Source organism: Urocitellus parryii, chromosome 3 (assembly GCF_045843805.1).
Source record: "Urocitellus parryii isolate mUroPar1 chromosome 3, mUroPar1.hap1, whole genome shotgun sequence".
In the NCBI taxonomy this organism is placed as follows: Eukaryota; Metazoa; Chordata; class Mammalia; order Rodentia; family Sciuridae; genus Urocitellus; species Urocitellus parryii.
Window position 1 is genome coordinate 116,526,558 of NC_135533.1, and position 25,075 is coordinate 116,551,632.

General features: G+C 41.1%; 1 protein-coding gene across 3 annotated transcripts in view; it reads left to right on the forward strand.

Moving 5' to 3' along the window:
- The first annotated feature begins 1,903 nt into the window (after nt 1-1,903).
- The window catches only part of Osbp2 (oxysterol binding protein 2), a 182,865-nt gene continuing 159,693 nt past the window's right edge, over nt 1,904-25,075 (forward strand). For 2 of the 3 annotated variants that reach the window (XM_026408931.2, XM_026408930.2), the window contains exon 1: nt 1,904-2,568. In XM_026408931.2, coding sequence (XP_026264716.1) covers nt 1,904-2,568 — 665 coding nt within the window. The remainder of the gene's footprint in view (nt 2,569-25,075) is intronic. The other variant, XM_026408932.2, reaches the window with a different exon arrangement.

The window sequence follows — 25,075 nt, forward strand, 5'->3', positions numbered from 1 at the left end:
CATGATTTTCTTACAATGCTTTCTAGTAGATATTATCTTCATTATCCAAATGTTCAAGAAGAAGCTCATGGGATGGCTGAAGCTTCCATAGCTAAGGAGTGGCCAAGCCTGGATTTCCTTGGTGGATCCGACTCCCAAAGCCTTCTGTGTTTCTCCTCTATATCACTGTCCATACAAATGTGACCATGATCTACCCACACCAGAACCCCCTGGGTAGTGTGTGTTTTGCTGGGGATGGGACCCTGAGCATACCCAGCCCTGGGTAGTTCATTAAAATGAACACTCCTGGATTCTACTTCAAATCTACTGAATCAGAATATCAGGGAGATGGATGGAAAACTGAATTTCTAATCAGCTTTCCTGGGGTAACTTTAAACAATTATTATTATTACTGTTGTTTTGAAGTACTGGGGATTGAACCCTGGGATGCTCCACCATTGAGGTACATACCCAGCTCTTTTTAATTTAAGACAGGTTCTCACTAATTTGCCCAGGCTGGCCTAGAACTTGCCATCCTGCCTAAACCTCAGTTATTAGGATCGCCCAGTTCTATGCCCCACTGCTCCCAGAAGCAATCACTTTTCCCCAGGGGTGGGGACACTGAGCACACTGAAGTTTGCGGACCACCATTGTACTCATGGGATCACCAAAGATGGCCTGGGTTCTGTACTCCAGAGCTCACAGTAAAGACTGTAGAGACTTCTGCTCAGCTCATGCCTCACCTCCTGGTTCTAGGGCCTTCCAATCTGCTCCTTTCTGATCACCACTTCATGTAAGAAATGGTCCCTGCACAGGTCACCTTGTCAGAATCAAAAATCAGGACCAGTGGGTAAGGGAAGGGTAAGCCTTTTGGGGATGAGACAAAGGGAGACTGCACGGAGATCCAAGCTGGAAGGGTCTGGGCAAAATCCTAAGTGAATATAATTTTTCATCATATATTCCTAATCATTTGTAAAAACCATCAACTTTTTCTGTTGGGATAGATTCTTTAAAATCAATGATGTTTAACCTTTCTGAGGTCACAGTCTTCTTTGATAATCCCATGAACTATGGACTGTCCCTCCTCAAAAATGCGCGGACAGGGAAACCTCCACGATTACTGCAGAAGCTTCTTGATTGCCAGCCTCCACAGGAATATCCATGCAGCGGATCCAAGTTTAAGAATCTGATTTTGGGGTGTGTTCCTTGTTCTAAAAATCTTGGTTTAGACAAAATCAATTTCTCTCTCTCTCTTCTCTCTCTCTCTCTCTCTCTCTCTCTCTCTCACACACACACACACACACACACACACACACACACCTGCCTTGGCATGAACCAGAGGCCAGCTGACCCAGAAGGTGGAGGCAGGAGGTCGTGGTGGCCCACACACACACACAGATAATGGCTGACACGGGGATGTGGGACGTCATTTTTAGCTTTTAGCATCTCTTGGCTGAGCCCCTGTAAGCCTTTGGGTTTTGAGTGCTGCCTCTGCTGGGGTTTCAGGGAGCTGAATGAACACGCCCCAGTCGAGGGTGGGACGCCGGGGCGTAGAGAGCTGCACCGCGAGCCGACAGGCTCGGCATTCATCATTGTTCCCCCAGCGCCTGGCACTGGTTGGGCGGCAGGCAAGGATCGTGGCTTGAAGCGCGCCTTCCCTTCCGCGTCGTCCACCCTCCCAGCTCTCGGCCCACAGGTGTTTCCAGGGCGCCATTCAAGGGCCAGACCAAGTCAGGGACAGAGGTCCAAGTCGGGTCGGTCGCTCGCGGGCAGGACCACAGGCACCTGGCACAGCGCGCTGGGGGCGGCGGAGGGACCCGCGCGCGCTCCCGCCTCGCGCCGCGCGCGTGACGGCACGGCTCCGCCCCCGGCCCCCCGCCCGCCCCGCCCCCACGCCCCTCTGGGCCGCGCTCGGGTGGGCTCTATGGGGAAAGCGGCCGCTTCGAGCCGAGGCGGCGGCTGCGGCGGCCGCTCCCGCGGGCTGTCGTCGTTGTTCACGGTTGTCCCTTGCCTGTCCTGCCACACGGCGGCGCCGGGCATGAGCGCTTCTACGTCCGGCTCCGGGCCGGAGACCAAGCCCCAGCCCCAACCCCAGCCCCAGCCAGAGCCAGAGCCAGTGCCGGCACCGGAACGGGACCGGACCTCAGGACAGATGTGGGAGCCAGTTTCAGAAGCAATGCTGAGATCTGATCCTCGCTCGCAGAGGAAGTCTGAGTCAGGTCTATCGGTCGGGACAAAATCCGAACTGCTAGAGTTGCCGCGGGGGGCAGACCCCGGTCCAGGTGGAGGGGCTGGGCCCTTATTCAAGGGCATGTCAGAGCAGCTCCCCGCGCAGGGTTTAGTATCTGGGAACGTGCCCTTGCTCAAAGAGTCTGGGTTGTGTCCAAGACCTCTGCCTCTTCTGCGACCAGGACAGGCGAAGACACCTCTTGGAGTTCCAGTGTCGGGGACTGGCGCGGCCCCTAGTGCGCCAGTGGTCCCACTGCCTCTGGACAGCTACAAGGGCTGGCTCCTCAAGTGGACCAACTACCTGAAGGGCTACCAGCGCCGCTGGTTCGTGCTCGGCAATGGCCTGCTGTCCTACTACAGGTATGAAAGTGTCAAGGTGGGACTTCCAAGATTTGGAGGGTGGTGATGCTGCAGTGATGGTGATGGGAGGACCTCCAGGGTTGGGGCCCATGGCCACAAGCCTAGGAGGGCTTGGGAGCATGTACTTTAGCAGGAGAATTAATACTACTCTGGCTAACTGTCAAGGGCTGGGGCCCTAACCTCTGGCAAAGGTAATGTGACCTATGGACATGACGTCTGGAAAAACCTAGGTTTATGGCCAAGTAGGAAGGTGGGATCATGGAGTGATCTAGGGCCTCAGTCCTTCTCTGGTCTTGGTAGCTGTGGGGCCTGGGATAGCTAGCTAGAATCAGCCCCCCAAAGTCCTTGTTCTCTTCTGATTCAGGAGCTAAAATCATTATAACAGGAATTGAGGAAGACAGTTACCTTGCTTAGTGCTTGGGAAATGCTTCTTTTCCCTCCTCAAGCAGTTGGCCAATTTGTTTCCCACTGTTACTGGTGTGTGCTGGTTGCCAGCCCTTGAGCTTTGACTAACAAACCCACAGATGTATGGTTCACAGTGTGTGCCTTCAGAAATCCATTTGGGTATTTTGTGGAGAGCCAGGAAGTATTCTCTTTTGTCCTTTCTTATTCCAGAAACCATGTGGAATTGATAATTTCAGTCCAAAGTTGACACAGTAAGAACTGTCTTTCCATTGAAAGTGGTTTAAAAGGGGGAATTCCTGAGGGTTTCTTTCCCTTTCTTACTGGCTGTGCCTTAAATATGTTTCCTAGGGGTGATTGGTTTAAACTTTGAGATCTCAGATCATTCTAGACCAGTGGTTCTCAAATTTTAGTGTGCATCAGAATTCTCTGACAGGCTTATTTATTGAAACAAAGTGCTAGGCCTCTCCACTGAGTTTCTCATGCAGTGGGCCTAGGGCACATGGGCTGAGAGTTGACATTTCTAACAAGTTCCCACGAGGCCTATGATGCTGGTCAGGACCATACTTTGAGAAACTCCATTTCATTCTTATAAACAGAGGGTTCCTGCTTTGCTGTTTGCTGAAACTTGGGTTACCTTATTTGCTTCATTCAGCCAATAGTATTCCTTCAGGTCACCTATTATAGGATTTATGCCATCCTTCCTAGCCTTTTAGAAATGTGGCTTTTAGAGGATGGTTTGAGTCCATGATGCTACTGAGAATTTGTTAGCTTCACTGAAGTTATGTGTTGGTTTCCAATCCGATGTGGAGCATCACTGCATGTGTTTAATTCCTGCCAGAAGAGAAAGCAGAGATGTGTTTCTAATGCATTCTCATGTGGTATATTGGTGCCCCTTGGCCCACTCAGCTACACCATAAATATGACCCAGAATATATTATTTTTAGCATTAAGAGACTTAGCAAAAAGAGCTCCTTTTCCAAATGGTGTTTTAATATCAATTTCCATTCTCTGTCAGGTCTGTGAACATTTCACCAAGCCATCCAATGATAGGGACCTTTAGTGATTTAGTACAAGTATTACTTTTTTTCTTGAAGGCAAGGGACTAAACACATAGGGCATGTTAGCTAGGGACCCCACATTCCACTTTACATTTATATTCATTTATTTCATTCTTGCAACCATTCTGTGAAGTAGTCTCTATTGTTGTCCTGCTATACAAATGAGAAGTTCTGAGGTTTGAGAGGAGGGCATAGCTTATCATTGGGTCACCAGCCCAGGATCTGGTGGAGGGAGATTCTGACCCTGGGTTGGACCTAGCCCTTTTGAGTGAACTCAACTGTCAAAAGCCAGTTCTTGTGGAGATTGGATACCAAGAGATATTATAGTGTTTTCAATATCAGTTTTGATCAAATTGCCCCTGAAAATGTGAAGTTGTACATGGAAATCTGCAGGTGCCTGTCCCAGATGTGTCCTAATGCCCACTCATCCTGTGTTATCTTTATTCACCAGGTATTACTGAAGCAAAGGTCAAGGTGATGTTTATGAATACAGGGTTCATAAAGACAGGAATGCCTTGATCTAATGAAAGTAAAACCTGGTCTCCAGTTTTTTTTTTAAATTTAACTTTGTTTTCATTAGAAGAGCAAAGAGGTCCCTTTCTTTTCTTAAAATAACTACATATAAACAATTGGCATTTGAAGAAAATCTCAAGTGTGCAGATTCTCTGGGTCTAAGAAACATTCTTACTGCTTGCTGATAAGGTTTTAGAGACAAATACTGGTTTGTGGTGGGGAGGAGAGAGTAGGAACAAGTTTCTTGTTTATGAATGTGCACAGCTCAGGTCTATAGTTTCATTTTTGGATATTTCTAGATTACAAAGTGGGTACAATTGTTGCTTGACTCATCTGGATGGGGTGAATGATTCCTGACATTTACACAGCCCCATGCTCTCATTTAGTTCCATGTGAGGCCAACCAGAAATGGGAAACTGAGGCTGAACAGTGAAGCTTTTGTGACTTACCCAAAGGTACCGAGCTAGCTGATGTGTGTCTGAAAGCCACTGGAGATGAGTAAATCTCCATCTGCTGAAAAGACCCTTCTGTAGGAGCTAGAATAGCCACTTCTCTGAACTCAAGAGTGCTGTGATCTCCTCTTCCACATGTCTCCAAGCGCTTCAAATGTTTGATGCTGTTCTCCTGTTCTACTGCTAATCTGAATCCAAGCATGGCCATCCTGCCAGACAAAATCAAGGACCAGTTGTCCTCCAGGCCAGTCACTCATAATCCTGACAGCAGCAGGGTGCCTTATGGAGTGCTCTGTCTGTACCAAACATGTGTTCTCTCAACCCTGCCCACATGCTCAGCTCTCAGTGGTTCTTCAGGTGTGTGTGGCTGGTATAAAGGCAAGATTCAAGTGCTTGTAAGCCAAAGACCGAGTAAAAGGTTTTGTTCACTATCTCTTTTTCTTACAGACGGATATAGGCAGGATTCCCTGCTGCAGCTGTTAGAGAGGGAACAAGAACCATTTCTCTTGCCATCTTTCCTTTTGGGAAGCCATTTCCTATACATGTATATATTTTAAAATTTTTAGCTAAGGGAAACCTGGTGTTTGGAGAAAATGTGGGCACTTATTCCCCTTCCCCTCACCAATCAGTTCATCCCATCTTTTGGTCTCCCTGCTCCAGGATAACCACCATCCCAAATCTTGGTCATCTTCTTCTTTCTTTCCTTTTTATTTAGTTTTAGCCCATCTACATGCAGTTTTGAAAAGTCTACATTTTTAATTTGAACCATTTTCTACTTCATAAAAATGTGCGTGTACAGTCTTGCTTGTGTATGATTTTCATGAGACTCGTTTATTTTAACTTTTTTGTGGTGTTGGGAATTGAACCCAGGGCTTTTCACATGTTAGGCAAGCTCTCTGACATTGAGCTACACCTCCAGCCCAGCATCTTCTGTTATGGAGTAATTATAGAAATTCATGTACACATGCAAGAGTTTCTTTTGGGTTGTAGAGGCAATTACTGGTTTGTGGGGGGGAAGAGAGAGTAGGAACAAGTTTCTTGTTTATTTATGTGCACAGCTCATTGAGTTGGAGAGAACATGAATGTTCACCTTATATAATGTCAAGTTATTTCCAAAAGTATTATACCATTTTTTTTTACTCTCACCAGTAATGAATAAGAGATTCTGTGGATCTATATCCTGTGTAACACTTGATATTTTCAGTATTGATTTTTGCCAATCTAATGGCTTCCCTGTGGTATCTCATTTCAGTCTTGACCTGCATTTAAATACCCATTATTTTTACCTTAATAGAAAAACAGTGGGGGATCAAATAAGAATTTCTCATTTAGGTGTGGCTTCCTTGGGGACTTTTGCTTTGGATTTTGTTTGAGAATTTCATTTGATTGCTTAAGTTCACTCTAAGTGAGACAGCACATAGTGCTAACAGATGGGCTTAGTAACATTCACATTAGCAGGAATAAAAAATGTTCCTTGTAAATATTGTCACATATAAAAAACATTTCTGGGAGGTATGGGTAGTTGTTAGCAGATTTCTACTTCTTTCCAGCAATGTGCTAAGAATGTAAATAAGACAGAAGTTGAGGTTTTTAATTCCCTTCTTGGCACTCTTAATTATATATCTATTTAGATACTAACAAGGAGAATATGGCTTTGCATTCAATTGTTTTGGTTGTTAGTTCCCATTTTAAACATTTCATTCATAGTTCTTGTCTCATAAAATTAGAGAAGAATTTATAAACAGAATTTTAGCTTCAGAAAGTTGGTATGGGGAACGTGTTACAAAATCAACTTTTATTAATATTAACAACAAAATTGATTAAGTTAGGCAGAATTTTGTCTTGTATAATAGTTGTTCATTTGGCAACATTATAAATGAACTTTTTATTTCTCAGGAGATGACTTTAGACACAGGCATTTATTTATTGTTCATACTGATCTATGCTTAGTAATGACTAAGCTGATTAGCAAGGAAGACATTAAAGAAATTAATTTATATCTTTAAGAAAGAAGGTTGTGGTCAAGAGAAAGTACATTTTGAAGTCCTCTGGCTTAGGAAGCCTACTGTGTATTTGGTGAGCTAGGTTTCAGAAAGTTGGTGTGGGGAAGGTGTTCCAAACTCAACTTTTATTAATATTAACAACAAAATTGGGATGGGAGCCAGGAAACAGAAGATGGTGCACCAAGACATCTTTATCTCTAGATAGAATTATATACTCATTCCTCCAGTGAGGTCAACTCTCAAAAGCCAATTTTTGTGGAGATGGGGCACCAAGAAATATTGTAATGTTTTTGATGTTGATTTCAATAACACTTGAAGGATAGAGATGGAAAAGACCATCCATTGCAAAAAAAAAAAAAAATCCCTCAAAATGTGAAGTTGAGCATGCCAGTCTACAGGTTAAGGCAATGAGTTTCCCACAGGAGGTGGTCTTATATTGAATTCAGCTTTAATTTAAAATATCAGTGTTTCATATTAGGAGTCTATTAGGAAGCTGAAATGGAACACACTGGTTGATAATGTATAAATATTGGTTTGAAGTATATTTGCTTACCATTTAGCACAGAGTTGTTGCAAATAGGTGATAAATGAACTAGCAGCATATTGTGAAGGAACATCATGCATACCAACATTCTTAGCAAGTTCTGGTGACATGAATTGTAATTTCCCCCACAAAATTGCTCCTCCTCCTAACTTTCCTCTTTCTATGAATAGCTGAAAACCTCTGAGTCATGATTACTGCTTCTTTTCTCTCTCTCATCTCACATCAGATAGATTTTCCAAGCCTGCCTGTCTCTCTCCCCTAATTCCTCCTTTGCATCCTTGCTGCCACATCATGGTACTGCTTTGCCTTCTGCTCAGTTGGTGTCCCAGCTCCCATTTACTTAACCTAGACAGCAAATGCATCCCTGCTGTGGTACTAGCTCCCCAACCCAAAGGTCCTGAGGTTGTCTCATTTTCTCTAGAATTCTCTTTTTAACAGTCTCATCTCCTGTGTAAGAAGATTCCTGCATTAAATTCCTCCTGTTTGAAATATCTATAGTGGTCCTTGATTGCTCCAAGGACCAGGTCTTCCTTCTCTTACAGTTCACAGGATGTGTCTGTGGACACCTATAGAGACAACTTTGTGTCAGAAGGATACTATGATCAAATTCAGTATCTTCTTTTAATTCCATACAGCCTAGCATGGTGCTTTGCCACTGAAACACTCTCTATAGCTTGCTTAGTCTGTGAATGAGTGAGTGAATGGATGGGAATTGCCTGTGAGTTTATGGAATTTTAGAAAGACAAATGTATTAATGCCAAAATAGTTTTTTTCTTAATTTGTCTTCAATTTCATAATTGTTTACTGCAATAAGATTGAGAAGATAAATTGGATATTGCAGGATTAAGCCAGTAATGCCAAAAAAGTGACAGGAAATACAGATATGTTGATCAGTTTGAGTGAGTTGCAAATAGGCTACTTGATGACCAATAGCTTATTCCTGTGGTTTCCATTTATATTTCCACAGAGTTACAAGTGTTTGGATGTGTGGTCTGTGTATATCTTCAATGATTTGTCACTTTTTAAGTTGGCAGTGATTACAGGAATGGGGAGCAGAGATTAAGCTTTTAATGTTTCATGATCTTATAGCTCTTTAAATTAGTTTTATGCATCTGATTGTTTGCCTGGAATGTGTTACATGTGCATGACTCTGTGAGAAGCAGGCCACAGATTAAAGATGAAGCCTCCACCCTAAAATCTTAACTATTGCATAATAGTACTATCTCTGGATACTCTAAGAATTGGGAGTGATTTCCAGTTTCAGTGAAGTAGTGGCAGCCTTGTCATTATCTTATATAGAGGAAGAAGTAGAAATTCACGGACAGAACCAGGCTCAAACATAAGTCTTCTTACTCAGCTCATGCATAGATTTCCACCCATCTCACGTTCTTACTGAGGTGAACTGGGGTTACCCCAGGTTTGAAGAATGATTAGGATAAATCATATAACTCAGTATGTAGTTGTACCCACAGCTATGCTTTATTATAATAAAGGATACATACAAAACATAAGTCAATGAAGAAAAGGAAAAGGCATGGGACAAAGTCCAGGGAAAACTCATACCCACAGTGTAAGCTTTCAGGGATATTCTTCCCCTGGAGTACACAGACAGACTCACTCCTTCAGCAACAAGTGTGAGAACACAGGTGAAACACTGCCAACCAGGCAGACTTGTTAGGGACCCAGAACCAAAGATGTTTGCTGGGGGCTGATCACATGGACACCCTCTGCCTGGCATATACCCAAATTCCAGATTCCTAGAAGGAAAGCAGGTATTCAACACAAACGGCATGTGTAACTGGCTTAGGCACAGTGAGCCTCCCTTATTGGTTAGTGATCATCAGGGACCCTCCTGAAATCCAAAGTTCAGAAGCCTGCCAAGGGCTAGTCTTGGAAGCAGGCCCTTCAAAAGATGAACAGTCTCAGGCTTGCTATGTGAACTCTTTTTCTGAACAGATCTGATCTCCTTCCTTCTTGCAGAGTTCAAGGATGTCAGTCAGGGTAAGGGCTAACACTGCACCCTGGTTCAAGGAGAGTGAGTACTTACAGTTGACTTTGAGTGGCAATCTACCGAGTGACTTCTTGTTTCCCATCAGCCCAAGCCACATCCCACTCTTACAGGGTGTCTACACACAGCCTAGTCTGCAGCTCTGTAAGCAGAGTGTCCTCTGTGTGAAGCCTCTGGCCATATGGTTGGCTTCGGAGACTCATTTCTAATCTAAGGGCCAAGGCACTTTGGAGGCTCAGTTTTTGCGTATAACTAGAGTCCACTTACCACATGAACCTCTCTCTTCTCCAGTATTTTTGTGCCTTTAGTAGAATGTCCAATTTTAATTCTTCAGCTGTTACTGAACTTTGTACCTTCCTTAGGTGGGTGTCTGTTGATCCAGGTTTGAGCCTTATGAGCAGTCTGGAATGTTTACAACAGTGAATATACACTGGTCCTGTTTCCTGGACAATTATCCCAGATACTGACATGTGGGAAGGAGGAGATGGTAAGAAACACCATCATGAAAGAAATTGAAATTGGCAGCTTGATGTGTGCTGAATCATATACCAGATGTCACCACGTAGAGATGTGACTTTGAGAGGCTCCTTTCATAATCATACCAACAGAATAAACCATAAATGAGTTTTGGAGTCACACTGGTGCTGTATGTTTTTTTCTTTTATGTGTGATGCTTTCTCGCGTCTGTTTCCACTTTTAAGAGTTCTCTGAGTTCTGATCACTCAGTGATGCTCCCCTCCTTCTGGCACCTCATCACATGCTCAGCCACAGCTCAGTACCTTTAACACCAATTTAACAATCCTGACTCATACCGTTTTATCTGTATTGCTGGGCCACTGCCTGAAACCAAGAAGAGGGCAGATGGCATTGCTGAGCTTGCACAGGAAGTTGCCAGATTGTGTTGTCCTTTGAAGCAGCAGTGGATGCTGCTATAATACAATGGGTGGCTTCTCTGGTTTACTAGATGCAGCCCTAACCCCAGGCATAGCACTCACTTCCTTTCCAAGCCAGGTACCCACCTCTTTTTGTCCTGTCTCCTCCCTTCACCTGGCCTTGATTCTTCCCCCGCCTGACTTGCCTTATTCCCCCTCCACAAGCCGTCTGTCTTTTATTTTACCCTTAAGATTTCACACTGGCCATCCCTCAGCCAGGAGGATGCCTCCTCGTTGCTGCTGAGATCCTAGCCAGGAAGTCTTAATTCCAGGGTCATCGCAGCACAGACCCATCTGGCTTCCCTAGCAGTCATCTGGAGGAACCTTTCTTCCTCTGGGTACCCTTTTGTGTATTGTGTCATTTGGTCACACACTTCTGATAACTAGGTATTTGTTTCTTCTCACTCCATTAGATCAATATTTCCTTCCTCCTCACCAGAGCAGGGGCTATGTTTTCTCAGTGTAGTGTCCTCTGGGATGTTGGACATAGTGCCTTACCTTAGCAGATTTTCAAATTTCAAAGAAGTATTTTTATAGAAAACATACTTTGTGGGAGGGGGAGTCAACTCAGGGATACAGTTGTGTACTTAGACACATGAGAGCCTTAGTTCAATCCAGAAAAAAAGGAAGAAGAAAGAAAAAATAAAACATGTTGTTATGTTGATCTTTTTCACATTATAAAGTCTCAACATTGCAGCTTGCAGTAGCCTAGAGGGAGTCCCTGAATTGCCAGAATGGAGTGACCATTCTCTTGGAGTTACACATGATCTGACTTTTTAGCTGTTTTTTTTAAGGCTTAGCAGAAGCCAAGGATATATAAGGGCATTAAGAACTGATTATATTCATTTATGTTTAAAATTACTTGTTATGACAAATTTTAAGCATACACATGTGTAGATAATAGTATTTTGAAACCCCATGCACCTATTGTCCAGTTTCAATAGTTTTTCACTTCTAGGTCAATATTATTTCATCTCAATCCCCCTCATATCATTTTGAAGTGAATTTCAAATATATTTCACCTATAAATGTTTCATTATGAATTTCTAAAGGGCAAGGATTTTATAAAATATATTCATAATACCATTTTTCCACTAAAATAAATTAACAATAATTCTCTATTATCAAAATATATAATCAGTTCACAGTTCAAGTCTCAAATGTCCTAATTGGGTTTTAAAAAAAACATTTTTTTGTATTAGTATTCAAATAAAGTCCACTCATAGAATTTCCCATCATCTGAGTTTTGCTGATTGTACTCTTTTGGTCAGTTAACATGTTCCTCTGCCCCATGTAGTTCCTTAATTTGATAGATGGATCTGGAGACTTGATCAGGCAGTGGGTGTTCTTCCACCAAAAATTCATAATGTCTGGGGCTGGGGTTGTGGCTCAGCCGTAGAGCACTCGCCTAGCATGTGCGAGGCCCTGGGTTCGATCCTCAGTACCACATAAAAATAAATAAATAAAATAAAGATACTGTGTCCATCTATAACTAAAAAATATTTTTTAAAAATTCATGATGTCTGGAACTTCTCTTTTTGTGATGTTAGCAGCTGGTGATAATCTATCTTAGGTTAGTCTAATACTTTTCTTTGTTTTTTATTTCTTATTTTTACAATACTGAGGATTGCATATAGGGATCCAGGAGAACTCCACCAGGCAGCTGCTTCCCCAGCCCTTTTTTTATTTTTTATTTTGAGACAAGTTCTCACTAAGTTGCCCAGGCTGATCTCAAACTTGCAATCCTCCTGCCTAAGTCTCCAGTGTCACTGGAATTACAGGTATGTTATTATGCCTGGCTAGATTAGCCTAATTTTGTCACTTCATCTTTATTTTTATTATTTGGTTACTCATAATTCAGTTCACACAGAAAAAGCAGAATGATACTTGATTCTTTTCCATTACTCACAAGTTTTAAAAAATGATTGGTCCTCTCTTCCAATAGTGAAAAATGACGTTTCCTCCCACCTGGTAGGATGACATCATTGCTCCTAGAGTACATAGGCAGAGAGAGGAAGAACCCAGGAAGTGCTTGCTGAACTGAAATGTATTCCTGTCTTCTTACCTCCTCTATTTGCCCTTGAAAGAGGACAGATGTACATTTGTTGATTTGTGGACTCCTGAAAAAATTAAGGATATGTCTCACTCACATCTTGCATGGGCGAAGGAAAGGGTTCCTATAGGAGGGATGGGCTGGCTGTGAAATGAAAGCTAAGAAAATAGTACTACAAAATAAACAAAAGACACCAGAAATATGTTTTCAGAGTGGGGGCAGCGATGGGCCAAGCTGACCAGAGGGGTGCAGCTTCTGACAAAGAAAGAGCCCTCACATGGTTTATTTATATGGGAACAGATCAAAAGGACTCAATAGAAACATCTTCGCAAGAACAGGACAGGGCAGGTAGCCTGTTTGATTCTTAACAGGTCACACTCATCTCCAGTGTTGTGGGGATCCTGTGGCAGAGCTGAATAGGATGTCACATGTACTGGGCAATCTCAAGCCAGCAGGGTTGCGGCTGGGAGTTCCCAGATACCAGACTTTCCTATCCAACTGCTTCCGTGCTGATTTGGTTCACGCACATTTCACCAATGGCTTCCCACAGATGTAGATGGCTAGTTTCATGAGCTTTAGCAATCTTTTTAGCCTTCTGCACATTGTATGAAATAAAAAGCATGAATAGAACACTGCAGGAAATTATGTTTGATATGTTCATGAATCTTTGTGGTTTGGGAGGTGCTTGTTTTTCTCCATCTCACTCACTTCATGACTGGGTAGGAACTGACCACCCCCATTTTATAGATGGGGAAACTAGTGTACATAATGTATGATTGTTTTGTCTAAGGCTCAACTACATGTAACTCTTTCTATCACTTCGTTCAACATACAGCAAGTATCTTGGAGTCACTATTGACATAATCCCAGTTCTCCATTCTCATATTTATTCATCTAGAAACATGTCCCTTGAATATCCTCCATGTGTCATATGTCACAGAGGTGAGTTCCTGAACTTTGGCAGAAACTCAGACTTACTTTTTTTTTTTTTTCAGGAAGATTTTCAAGTGTATAGAATCGATTAAATTAACTCAATTAGAATTTAAAAGTCAGTTAAATTAAATTCCAGAACATACTGGTTAATTTAAGGTTTCCTGTGAGACCTCAGCTTCAAACTGCTAGTTACTGAGTGCTGCCCAATTTTTAGCTGTGTATGTAACCATGCAGACAGGCCCCAACTGTCCATGTATGAGGTTGTGAATATCCCCCAAACAGTGTCCCTGGCATCTGCCCCCATACCTGGGCAGCAGAGGGCAGGGCAGCCATTGGAACTTCTCTCTGGAATGATAGAAGATACCCAAGGTCATAAATCCTTTTGAATGCTTACCATAGCCTAAGAATAAATAAATCTTTCTTATTTTATTTTCACATTTGAGGTAGAGGGATGGTTTAGAAGGTTAAGTAGGTTGTCCTGGATGACACCAACTTGGTAAGTGATCGACAGTTAACCTGAGTAGTAGTGAGAGTACTGCTTTGCTCATATTATCATTACTGTGCAGCACTGTACTGCAACTGGCAGGCTGGCCAAAGTGAAGCATAGGAAAACAGAAATTTTCCTTGACATCAGTCTACCTTGATTTGCAAAAATCTTTGAGAAGAGGGGAGACAGAGGTACAAACCTAAATGTCCTATCTTACTCCATGTCTTCATGGGTCAGGCAAACCATCCTATCTGGATTTAAGGTCTTTGGTTCTTCAAAGAAAAATTCAATATATGACAGAAAATTTTGGAATGTAACAGTACCCTCTATTTTTTCCCTGTTCTACTGATTTTGATTTTAACAATGGCCAAATTAATGGCACTTAATGGTATCTAAGGTGCATATATATGTGTCATCCCATCTGATGACATTCCAGAATAAAGACATATAGTATCCCCTGGGTACAGATGAGAAAGCCAGCCCTTGTTTTAGTGCAGTGGCTGTGCTAGTGTGTGGCTAAGCTGAGATCTGACTCTAGATCTAATGAAATTCCACCACACCACTGGAGCCTCCCCTTTTAGCATTGGAAGCAGTCCTTCTCCCATCAACAAGCGTATCCCTCCCATAACTCCCCTGGTTTAGCAATTGTCCTGTCCCACTTGGAGATCTTTGCATGAGCAGTCTCCCATGTGAAGGCAGCCAGGGAGCATTGGAGGGACCTCTCTCTTGGTTTCTGATTTTGTTCTTTTGCTCAGAAGAAATCAACCCCTGCCTTGCACCCTCTCGGCAGGGTTCTGTGTGTCTGTGTAGCAGAAATGCTGGCTCTGGAGGCCTCACAGGAGGCTAGTTGCTCCTTTGTGAACTCTGAAATGGTTGGCAAGGTTGGTTGCCCATATGCACTAGGTTTTTCAGTTATCTGTTGGCTTAAAACAATGATAATGATTTTATTGTCTTACCCAGTTTCTGTCATTTGGAAATTCAGAAAATATTTGACTGCACTGTTCCAGCTCAAGTTCCTCATAGGGCTGTAGGCAGATGGTGTCCAGGGCTCGAATGGAGATCAGGATCTAGAGAGATTAAGAAACTTGTCTGAGATTTCACAAATAATTTGATTTGCCAAATTCAAGCCCAGGTCTGCTAAGTCCAAAGCTATTGCTCTTTGTTCTTGTACTGTCCTAACTTTCTTCCCCACCAGAACTTTGATAATCAATATATTTGAATTAGAGGCTCATCTAATTTACATTTTGTCTCTTCTAGGGGTCCATTTTTCTAGCTGCTGGGTAGAAAATGAAAGAAACATATAGAAATGTCTACCAAGGCTTTTCCTGGATCCTGGCATTTCTCTCGGTCCCAAATTTTCCATTGTCAACTATCATATAAAAAATGTTGCTATGTAGCCATATATAGAATTACAGCCTTAAAAATAATTGTCTAGCTATTGCAGGGTTACAATATCCTCTGGAATGTAAAGATAATGAAAAATCAAATCTCTCCCACTTTTTTGTCATTGTTCTCCATGTGATTTTTTTCTATTTATTTATTTATTCTAATTGGTTATATATGATAGCAGAATGTATTTCAATTCACATTATACATATAGAGCACAATTTTTCATTTCTGTGGTTGTACACAAAGTAGAGTCCCACCATTCGTGTCTTCATACATGTCCTTGGGGATAATGATGTCCATTTCATTTCACCATATTTCTTACCCCCATCCCCCCTCCTTCCCCTCCCTCCCTTTGCCTTATCCAGATTTCCTCTATTACTCCCATGCTCCCCTCCCCATTATGGATCAGTATCCACACATTTGGCCTTTAGTTCTTTGGTATTGGCTTACTTCACTTAACATGATATTCTCCAGCTCCATTCATTTACCTGCAAATGCCATGATTTTATTCTCTTTTAATGCTGAGTAATATTCCATTGTGTACATATACCACGTTTTATTTATCCATTCATCTATTGAAGGACATCTAGTTTTGTTCCACAGTTTAATATTGTGATTATGCTGCTATAAATACTACAGCATCACTGTAGTATGCTGATTTTAAGTCCTTTGAGTATAAACCAAGGAGTGGGATAACTGGGTCAAATGGTGGTTCCATTCCAAGTTTTCCAAGGAAGCTCCATACTGCTTTCCAGACTGGTTGCACTAATTTTTTTTTTTTTTTTTTTTTTTTTTTTCCTTTTTTTTTTTTATTGGTCGTTCATAACATTACATAGTTCTTGATACATCATATTACACGGTTGATTCACGTGGATTATGAACTCCCGCTTTTACCCCGTATACAAATTGCTGTATCACATCAGTTTCCCTTCCATTGATTGACATATTGCCTTTCTAGTGTCTGATGTATTCTGCTGTCTGTCCTATTCTCTACTATCCCCCCTCCCCTCCCCTCCCCTCCCCTCCCCTTGGTTGCACTAATTTGCAGTCCCACCAGCAATGTATGAGTGTGCCTTTTCCTGCACATCCTTGCTATCCTTCTTATTGTTGCTTATAGTCTTACTAGCTGCTCTGCCATTCTGACTGGAGTGAGATGAAATCTTGGAGTAGTTTTGATTTGCATTTCTCTAATTCTAGAGATGTTGAACGTTTCATATATTTGTTGATTGATTATATATCATCTTCTGAGAAGTGTCTGTGTGATTTTTTAAAATTTTTTTTAGTTGTAGATGTATACTATACCTTTATTTATTTATTTATTTTTATGTGGTGCTGAGGCTAGAACCCAGTCTCTCACATGTGCTAGGCAAGAGCTTTACTACTGAGCTACAACCCCAGCCCTCCAGGTGATTTTTTTAAAATGATTAAAAACATGTAATATAAAACTATCTTAACAATTTTTATTTTTATTTTTTTTAAGATTAAAGGTTCTTGGTATGTTGCCCAAACTGGCCTTGAACTCCTGGGTTCAAGCGCTCCTTCTTCTTCAGCCTCCTGAGTAGCTGAGACTTAGGTGTGTGCTACTGTGTCCAGCTTTACCTTAACTATTTTTAAATGTCCAGTTTTTGGTGTTAAGTATATTCATGTTGTTGTAAAACAGATTTCAAGAATTTTTCATTTTGTGAATTTTAAACTCGATACTACTGAACACTTCTTTTTCCCTCTCTCCCCGGTGATTGGTAATTATCATTCTATTTTCTGTTTCTATGACTTTGATTACTTTATATAACTCATAAGAATGGAATCATATAGTATTTGTCTTTTTTAAAAATATTTTTTAGTTGTAGTTGGACACAATACCTTTATTTATTTTTATGTGGTGCTAAGGATCAAACCCAGTGTCTTGCACGTACTAGGTGAGCACTCTTCCCCTGAGCCACAACCCCAGACCTCAGTGTTTGCCTTTTTTAAACTGATTTATTTCATTTAGCAAAATATCTTCAAGGTTCATCCACATTGTAGCATGTAGCAGGATTTTCTTCCTTTTTTTTTTTTTTGGTACTGAAGATTGAATCCAGAGGTGTTTAACCACTGAATCACATCTCTAGCACTTTTAATTAATTTATTTACTTATTTTAAATATTTTTTGGTTGTAAATGGACACAATACTTTTATTTATTTATTTATTTATTTATGGTGCTGAGGATTGAAGCCAGTGCCTCACACATGCTAAGCAAGTGCTCTACCACTGAGCTACAGCCCCAGTCCCATTTATTTATTTCTATTTTGAGACAGAATCTGGTTAAGATGCTTAGGACCTTTCTAAGTTGCTGAGCTGGCTTTGAACTTGTGATTCTCCTGCCTGTTTGTTAATTCATTCCTATAGAGCCTCAGTGACATGAACAATTGCCTGTGAAAACATTTCTAAGGTAACAGAAAGCAAACCTATCCAAGATAAGCCAGTTGGTTGTTTCTTAGAAAATCTTTCCTCTTTTGAACTGAAGTAGATTTCGCTGGGATGTTGCTGTGTCTCACATCCCATGGCCTTATCCTGTCTACATGGTTAGACTCTTCCTCTTCAGAGAGGCTGCCTCTGTGGGTTATCTATTGCTACATAACAAATCACCTTCAAATTTAGAGGCTGAAAAAAATGATAAACATTATCTCACAGTTTCTTTGGGTCAGGAATTCACAAATGGGTAGCAAATTGGTGTGAATTTGTCATGAGGGCTGCAGTTATCAAAGACTTGACAGAGGCTCAGGCTCCACTTCTAAGGAGGGTCACTCACATGCCTGGCAAAGCGGTATTGGCAGAAGACTGTAGTTCCTCACTGCAGATTTCTCCAAAGGGCTGCTTGAGCATCCTTACAACATGATGACTAGCTTTCTAAAGGGATAAGGATCCAAGAAAGAGCAAGGTGAAACTGTAACCTGCCTGCTCCCAAAGTCACACTCAATTTCCACATTATCTTCTAGGTTACAAGGTGAACCCTGCTTAAGGACGGGGAAGGCTGCAAATCTCTCTCTCTCTCTCTCTCTCTCTCTCTCTCTCTCTCTCTCTCTCTCATCTGTAAGCAGCCCTGTTTGCCTGTTTGAAGAAAACCAGGAAGAAGTACTTGGTAAACTGTTTCATAGGTGAAAGCATTGTTTCTGCTGTAAAGATTTTTGTGGTATGGATGCTTAATTAGCTAGAGCCTCCTGTCTAACCCCCTCAGTCCTGCTTATTAGTCATAGTTCAGGAAAACAGGGCTAGATTTGCCAGATTTGCCAGAGAGTGAGGAAGACATAGTTGAGACCTCTTTGGGGAATAGCCTGACAGTACATTGGTGCCCTATCTGGTGACAAGACTTCCCCCCACTCATTCCAAATGGTCGAAGGGTGATACAACGTTATTGGATGTTATGGGGGGCCCAGGACAGTGGCTGCCCTGTGGAGGCCTGGACCTATCTATCTCATTCATTATTCTAAACCCAGTGCCTGACTTAGCCAGACCCTGACTCAAAGTAAAGTTTAAAAGGTCTGAGGATATAACTCAATAGTAGAGCACTTATCTAGCATGTTTGAGGCCCTGGGTTCAATTCCCAGTACTACTACTACAAAAAAATGATGTTTGAAGTATAGTCAGTCCTCTGCATCCACAGATTCTTTAATCACATATTCAGCCAACTACAGACTGAAAAAATAAACACAGTGCCTGGCTTGGCCCTCAGCAGGCCATCACTAAATGTCATGTTGACTGAATTAAAAATGAATATGACAAGCAAGGATGAGGGGTTCAAATGCAGACTCCATTTTGGGAGTCTGCAACTATCCTTAGTGAGGGGGCTTTGGTTTTGCCAGGCTACTGTCATATTTTAACAGTTTAACTGTCCTTTATGTGTTGATTGAAGTTTGGTGGGAGTCATTTTGACATCAGATTATTTCATCTAAATTAATGCCAGTCCTATAATATTGGAAGCCACGAAGAGAGGAAGTAAATTCCTGAATAAATAATATGACCCTCTGTCAGATCTTTAAGCTCATATTTTAATTTAAGGGTTTAAATTTGTAATTAATTTTATGTTAAATTTGGTATTATTGGGGCTGGGGATGTGGCTCAAGTGGTAGCGCGCTCGCCTGGCATGTGTGCCGCCCGGGTTTGATCCTCAGCACCACATACAAACAAAGATGTTGTGTCTACCAAAATTTAAAAAATAAATATTAAAAAAAACTCTAAAAAAATTTGGTATTATTTCCTACACTGATCACTAATTCTTGACATATCAGGTTTTTTCTTGGTTAGTAACTGATTTTCTTGGATTTTCTTTGGTCTGTTTTTCTCTCTGCTAGGGTTTTTTAGGGGGGTGGTATGGAGGATTGAACTCAGGGACACTTGACCACTGAACACATCCCCAGCCCTATTTTGTATTTTATTTAGAGACAGAGTCTCATTGAGTTGCTTAGTGCTTCACTTTTGCTGAGGCTGGCTTTGAATTCACCATCCTCCCACCTCAGCCTCCTGAGCTGCTAGGATTACAGGCATGTACCAAGGCACCTGGTTTTCTGCTGGATTTTTAAACAAAGGTCACTTGTGGAACAAAGAATCCTATAGGTTGTGACTGCAGCTACAGAGATTGTGTGATGATTTTTTAAAAAATGGGGGCAAGTATCTGACTTGTTATGTGTAGGAGAATCTGGATTTACAGGCCTACAACTTTGCTCAGAATAGATCTAGCCCTGTGCCCTAGGGATCCTGCCATCTCCATATTTTTCCTTATTAGACACTTGGCACATAGCCCCATTCCTGGGCCTGGCTCCTGGGACTCACAGGCTCCTTTTTATCACTGAAGTTGTTCAGAACTACACATGGGAAAGATTTAAAGTATAATAATTAGGGATTTTATTTTTTGTTATGAAAATTTTAAAATGTACAAAAATGGAGAGGTCCATAGTGAATAGTCCTTGTCTCCATTACCCTGTGTCAGTAGATTTCTCTTTAGGTTCAGTGGATGGGCTCCTTGTCCCCACTTAATTTGAAGCAAATTTCAGACTTTCTTTCTTGTAAAAATTTTTCAGATACAGCTTTGATTGATTAAATACTTAGTATGTATATCTTTAGAGGTGAAGTTTTCAAAATATATATAATAAAAATGGTATTAACATGCCTAAAAAGTAAACAATAATTCCCTAATGTTATAAAATATTCAATCAATATTAAAATTTACCCATTGATTTATAATTTTTTATAGTTTCCTATTATGACTCGGCCCTGTGGACATCAGCTTTTTTCCTTTTTCTTTATTTAAAATTTTTTTTTGTGTGTGGTATTGGGTGTTGAACACAGGATCTATACAGAGCATGCCAAGCAAGTGCTCTACTATTGAGCACCTGATATTTTGATGGGAAACACATATTGTCCAAGCCCCCTACCAATGCTCACATCAATAGTGATTATGATTTCCTAGGCCCATTAGTTCATTATGGGTTGTAAAATGATGATATTCAATCATTCCTTTTCCAGTTATTTGCGGGAATGATTCTATAACAGAAATTTCCCCTCATCAAACATTTGTTCACCCAATGGCTTGGTTAATATGGGAATGGTTGAATTTCTAGCAGAAATCTACACACATGCATTCTGAGCCCCAGTAAACAGAGATTTAATTTTTGCTTCAACTGTCAGACACAGCCCATATTTTTGCTTCTCGTATTCCTTCTTCTTTCCTAATGTTCCCAGATTCCTTCTTTTGGCACACATTTTCTTCTTCCTTCAGCCTTTCTTTTAGGGTAGATCTGCCGGGGGCAAATTCTCAGTTTTCCTTCATCTGGCAATATCTTCATTTTCCCTTCATTCCCAAAGGATGTTTTCACTGGATTTAGAATTTTGGTTCTTTCAACACTTGAAAAAAATATTGCGCCTCTCCCTTTGGGTCTCTCTGGTTTCCTGCTGAAATCTTTTGTCATTCAAAATGCTTTCTCCCTGGCTCAGCAAGGCACTGGGTTTGATCCTCAGCACCACATAAAATTAATAAATAAAATAAAGGCATTATGTCCAACTACAACTAAAAAAATATTTTAAAAAAATGCTTTCTCCCTAGGAAAGGCATTGCTCCTGACCCTCTGCTTTCAAGAGCTTTTTTCTTTGTCTTTAATTTCTAGAAGTTTGATTATGATAGATATTGGCATGAATGTCTTTGAGTTTATCTTGTTACTGTAAACCTAAAAAGTTTGTTTGTTCACCTTCTTATAGATTTGTATATTTTGCTAAATTTGGGGAGATTTCAGACATTATCTCTTCAAATACTTGTCCTGCCCCACATTCTTTCTTCTTTTTCTCCTGGGACACCGTTGACACAAATGTTAGATCTTTTGTTGTAATCCCATGAGTCACAGGGCTCTGTTCACTTTTTTCGTCCCAATCCATTTCATTTCTGTTGTTCAGACTGGGTAGTTTCTATCTTCAAGGTAACTGAAATTTTCTTCTGTCCTTTCCTTCTGATGTTGAACACGTTATTGAGTTTTTAAAAAAATGGTTGTTATGTTTTTCAGTTGTACAATTTCTATCTGATTCTTCTTTTTAGTCTTCTATTTCTTTGCTGATACTTTATATCATTGAAGAGACTCACTGTTAAACCTGCTATGGAAATAGCTGAAGGGTTTAGGATGAGCATTTTTAAAAACTCCTCAGACTGGGGCTGGGGGTGTGGCTCAAGTGGTAGCGTGCTCCCCTAGCATGGGTGAGGCATTGGGTTCGATTCTCAGCACCACATAAAAATAAAATTAAGATATTGTGTCCACCTAAAACTAAAAAATAAATATTTTAAAAAAAACCTCCTCAGACTAACAGGGATAGGAAAACTTAATTGCATGTATTGCTTAGCTATTACTTATTTTTCAAGTGGATTTGATACCAGAGACAGGGACTTCTGAACTGGTGACAATAGAAATGAAAACTGGGCCAAGAAGTACAGACACACCAGGCAAAGGTTTAATGGGGGTAGGGGTTACCTCAAGAAGAGGGGGGAGAGAGATCAGGCTGCTCATCACATCAGAGAAGGATAAGCCTTTTACTAGGTTGCTGACATGGGCTAGGGTCTAATTGATCATCATCACAGTTCTGACTTTTCCAGGAGGCTCTGAAGTCCTTATCACTTGAGAGGGCAATCCAGTTCCCATGAGATGATTGCTCCTCCTACTTGGGGTGTGGGAGGAACAGCCACAGTTCTTGTCATGGAGTAATTGCTGTCACTTAGGGTGGGTGATCTATTTATGAGACTCCGCTGATCCTGGAATCCAAGGTGACTGCAGTTTAGAGCAATGATTGGAAATATCTAGGCATTGCTTCCAGGGGCTGGAACAGAATGTCATAAAAGCTGGCAGTTGAAAGTCCCTGCAAATCTTGAAAATATTTTAGTTACCCTTATCTTGGTATCTCAGTCTTGAAGGGAAAGAAAGTATGTTAGGGAAATTTAGGGCTAATAAACCATGAATTATCAGTTTTTATACAGATTAACTGAAATGATTAACAGGCCTACATGTAGAGCTGAGCAGAAATCTGACACAAAGTTCAAGACACAAAAAGGCAGAGATGCCAAGCCTTTATCCTTCTTTAAGTCACCCATCAGGCATCAGCAGGCCCAAGTGAAGAGTCTGTGCTTTTTAGCAAAGGTAGCCTAAGTTCCTGTTGTGACTGGGGGTCGGGGGGGGGGGACCCAGGCTCATCCAGGTTTTGTGATACTTTTAATGGGCATCAGGTCATGAGTGAAAGTTTCCGGAACACATCTGCCCTTTGTCCCTGTGGAGATCTGGAACCATCTTAGGCTAATGTTAGTGATAATAAATTCTGGAAGTTTACAGTTGCTTTACCAAATATATTTTAAGACCATCTTGATTATAAAAAACACCTTACATTTAAGTACTGTTTTCACTGGAGAGCTGCAGTCTTTGTGATCAAATTAAAGGTATTTAAAGTTGAGTTGATTCACTTAACAAATATTTATTGAACATGAACTATGTGGCTGACACTGCTGGCAGCTGGAGATCCAGCAGTGAATTAGACAACCATTAGTCCTGAATCAGACGGATTAAAAGGCAATCCAAATAGGATATGGTAGGAACACTAAAGGAGGGACCCCAAGGGGTATAGGAGCTTGGCAGGGAATGTAAGAAAAAAGTGAAATTTCAACTGGCATGCAGGATAAGGTAAACAAGTGGACAGTGAAAGAGTGTACACATGGAGGGAACAGCATGCAGGTAGAGGGAACAGCATGCAGGTAGAGGGAACAGCATAGGTATAGGGCAAGCTCATAGACATAGGGACATTGTATGCTTGGAAGCAGCAGACAGGAATGAGACAGCTCAGAAAGAACTGGTATGTCTTCATTCTAAAGTAATAGAAGTAATTGAAAGGTGTTTAAGCAGAATGTTGACAGGCTTGGCATGAAGTTGTAGAAAAACGCAGTGCAAGAATTGTCTGGAAGAGGTAAAGGGAGTCTCAGAGAGACTGATAAAGAGGCTATGGGTACTTTCTAGATGACAGATGACCATGGCTTAGAGCAGTGGTGAGCAAGGGCAGCTGAAGCAAAGTGGATTGATTTGAGAGAGAAACAGGGGGCATGATGGAGATTTGAGTCCTGCTTGGTGAGTTAAGGGTGAGACTTTATCCTCATCAGTCATGCATTCCAAAACGTTAATGACATGGAAAAATACCACAGTCTGTTCTTTTTGTTGTAGAAAAATGTCATGTTCATCCATTTTCTATTTGACATTTTTCAGCCTAAATTTGAGAGATAAAACATTTCTTTAATATTCTGTGACAGGCTTTCTACTTAATGATCTTAGGAACCACCTTAGATATTGCTAGGTTGTACATGGTGTTCTAACATTTTGGTGGGACCATAAAATGGATCTGATGGATTTTCAGTGAGTGGTACTAATTGGGTGGTATGTTATTATCATGTTATTTCCCTTTAAGCATGGGAGTTTGGCAGAACTTTGGGTGGGGATGACATTTAGATTGGTGTCACTGAGCTCTGGGTTTGAGCCAGATCACCTTCCTGGGCCTGTGTTGCTGCTTGTGTATAACACTCATGCATTAATTTACTTTGCTAGCATGTCACCAGAGCTCTTACCATGTTATCTCTGACAAGATAGGGAAAGACAGACTGGAACCATATCTCATGGAAATTATGTTTTAGCTTGTAAGTTGTAGATACAAAAACCAAGTAAACCAAAAACTTTATTTCTGGATAGCTACCCCACTATTCTCCATGGTAAGAGCCCAGGTTCTAGTTCTGGCCTTGATGTTGACTAGTTCTATGTACCAGAACTTCATCTTTTATCTTTTCCTGATCTCTTACCTGTTTTTTTTTAATTTTTAACTGTAAAATGTGGCTAATTCCCTCTGACATGTGCCTTCCATATGATATATACTTGATAAGCGAATGTCTAAACATTAAATGTCTAAACAAATGAATGTCTGCTTTGCTTACATTGTGGGCCCCTGTAAACATCAAGAGTCATATTTGTGATGGTCCCCATAGGAAGTGAGGCACTATTGCAGATGTGAGTTGCATTGATAAAAATGTTGTATTTTATAAGTTACTGTTTGTCATATTTTTTGGGTAAACATTTCACAAAATTGTATTTTCAGCACCAGGAGAATGGCTTCTAAGCCTCCATTTTATTTTCATTTAAAAAATTACATCAGAAATGTCCTCATAGCAGAATTTATTTAGCATTTCTCAAGGGA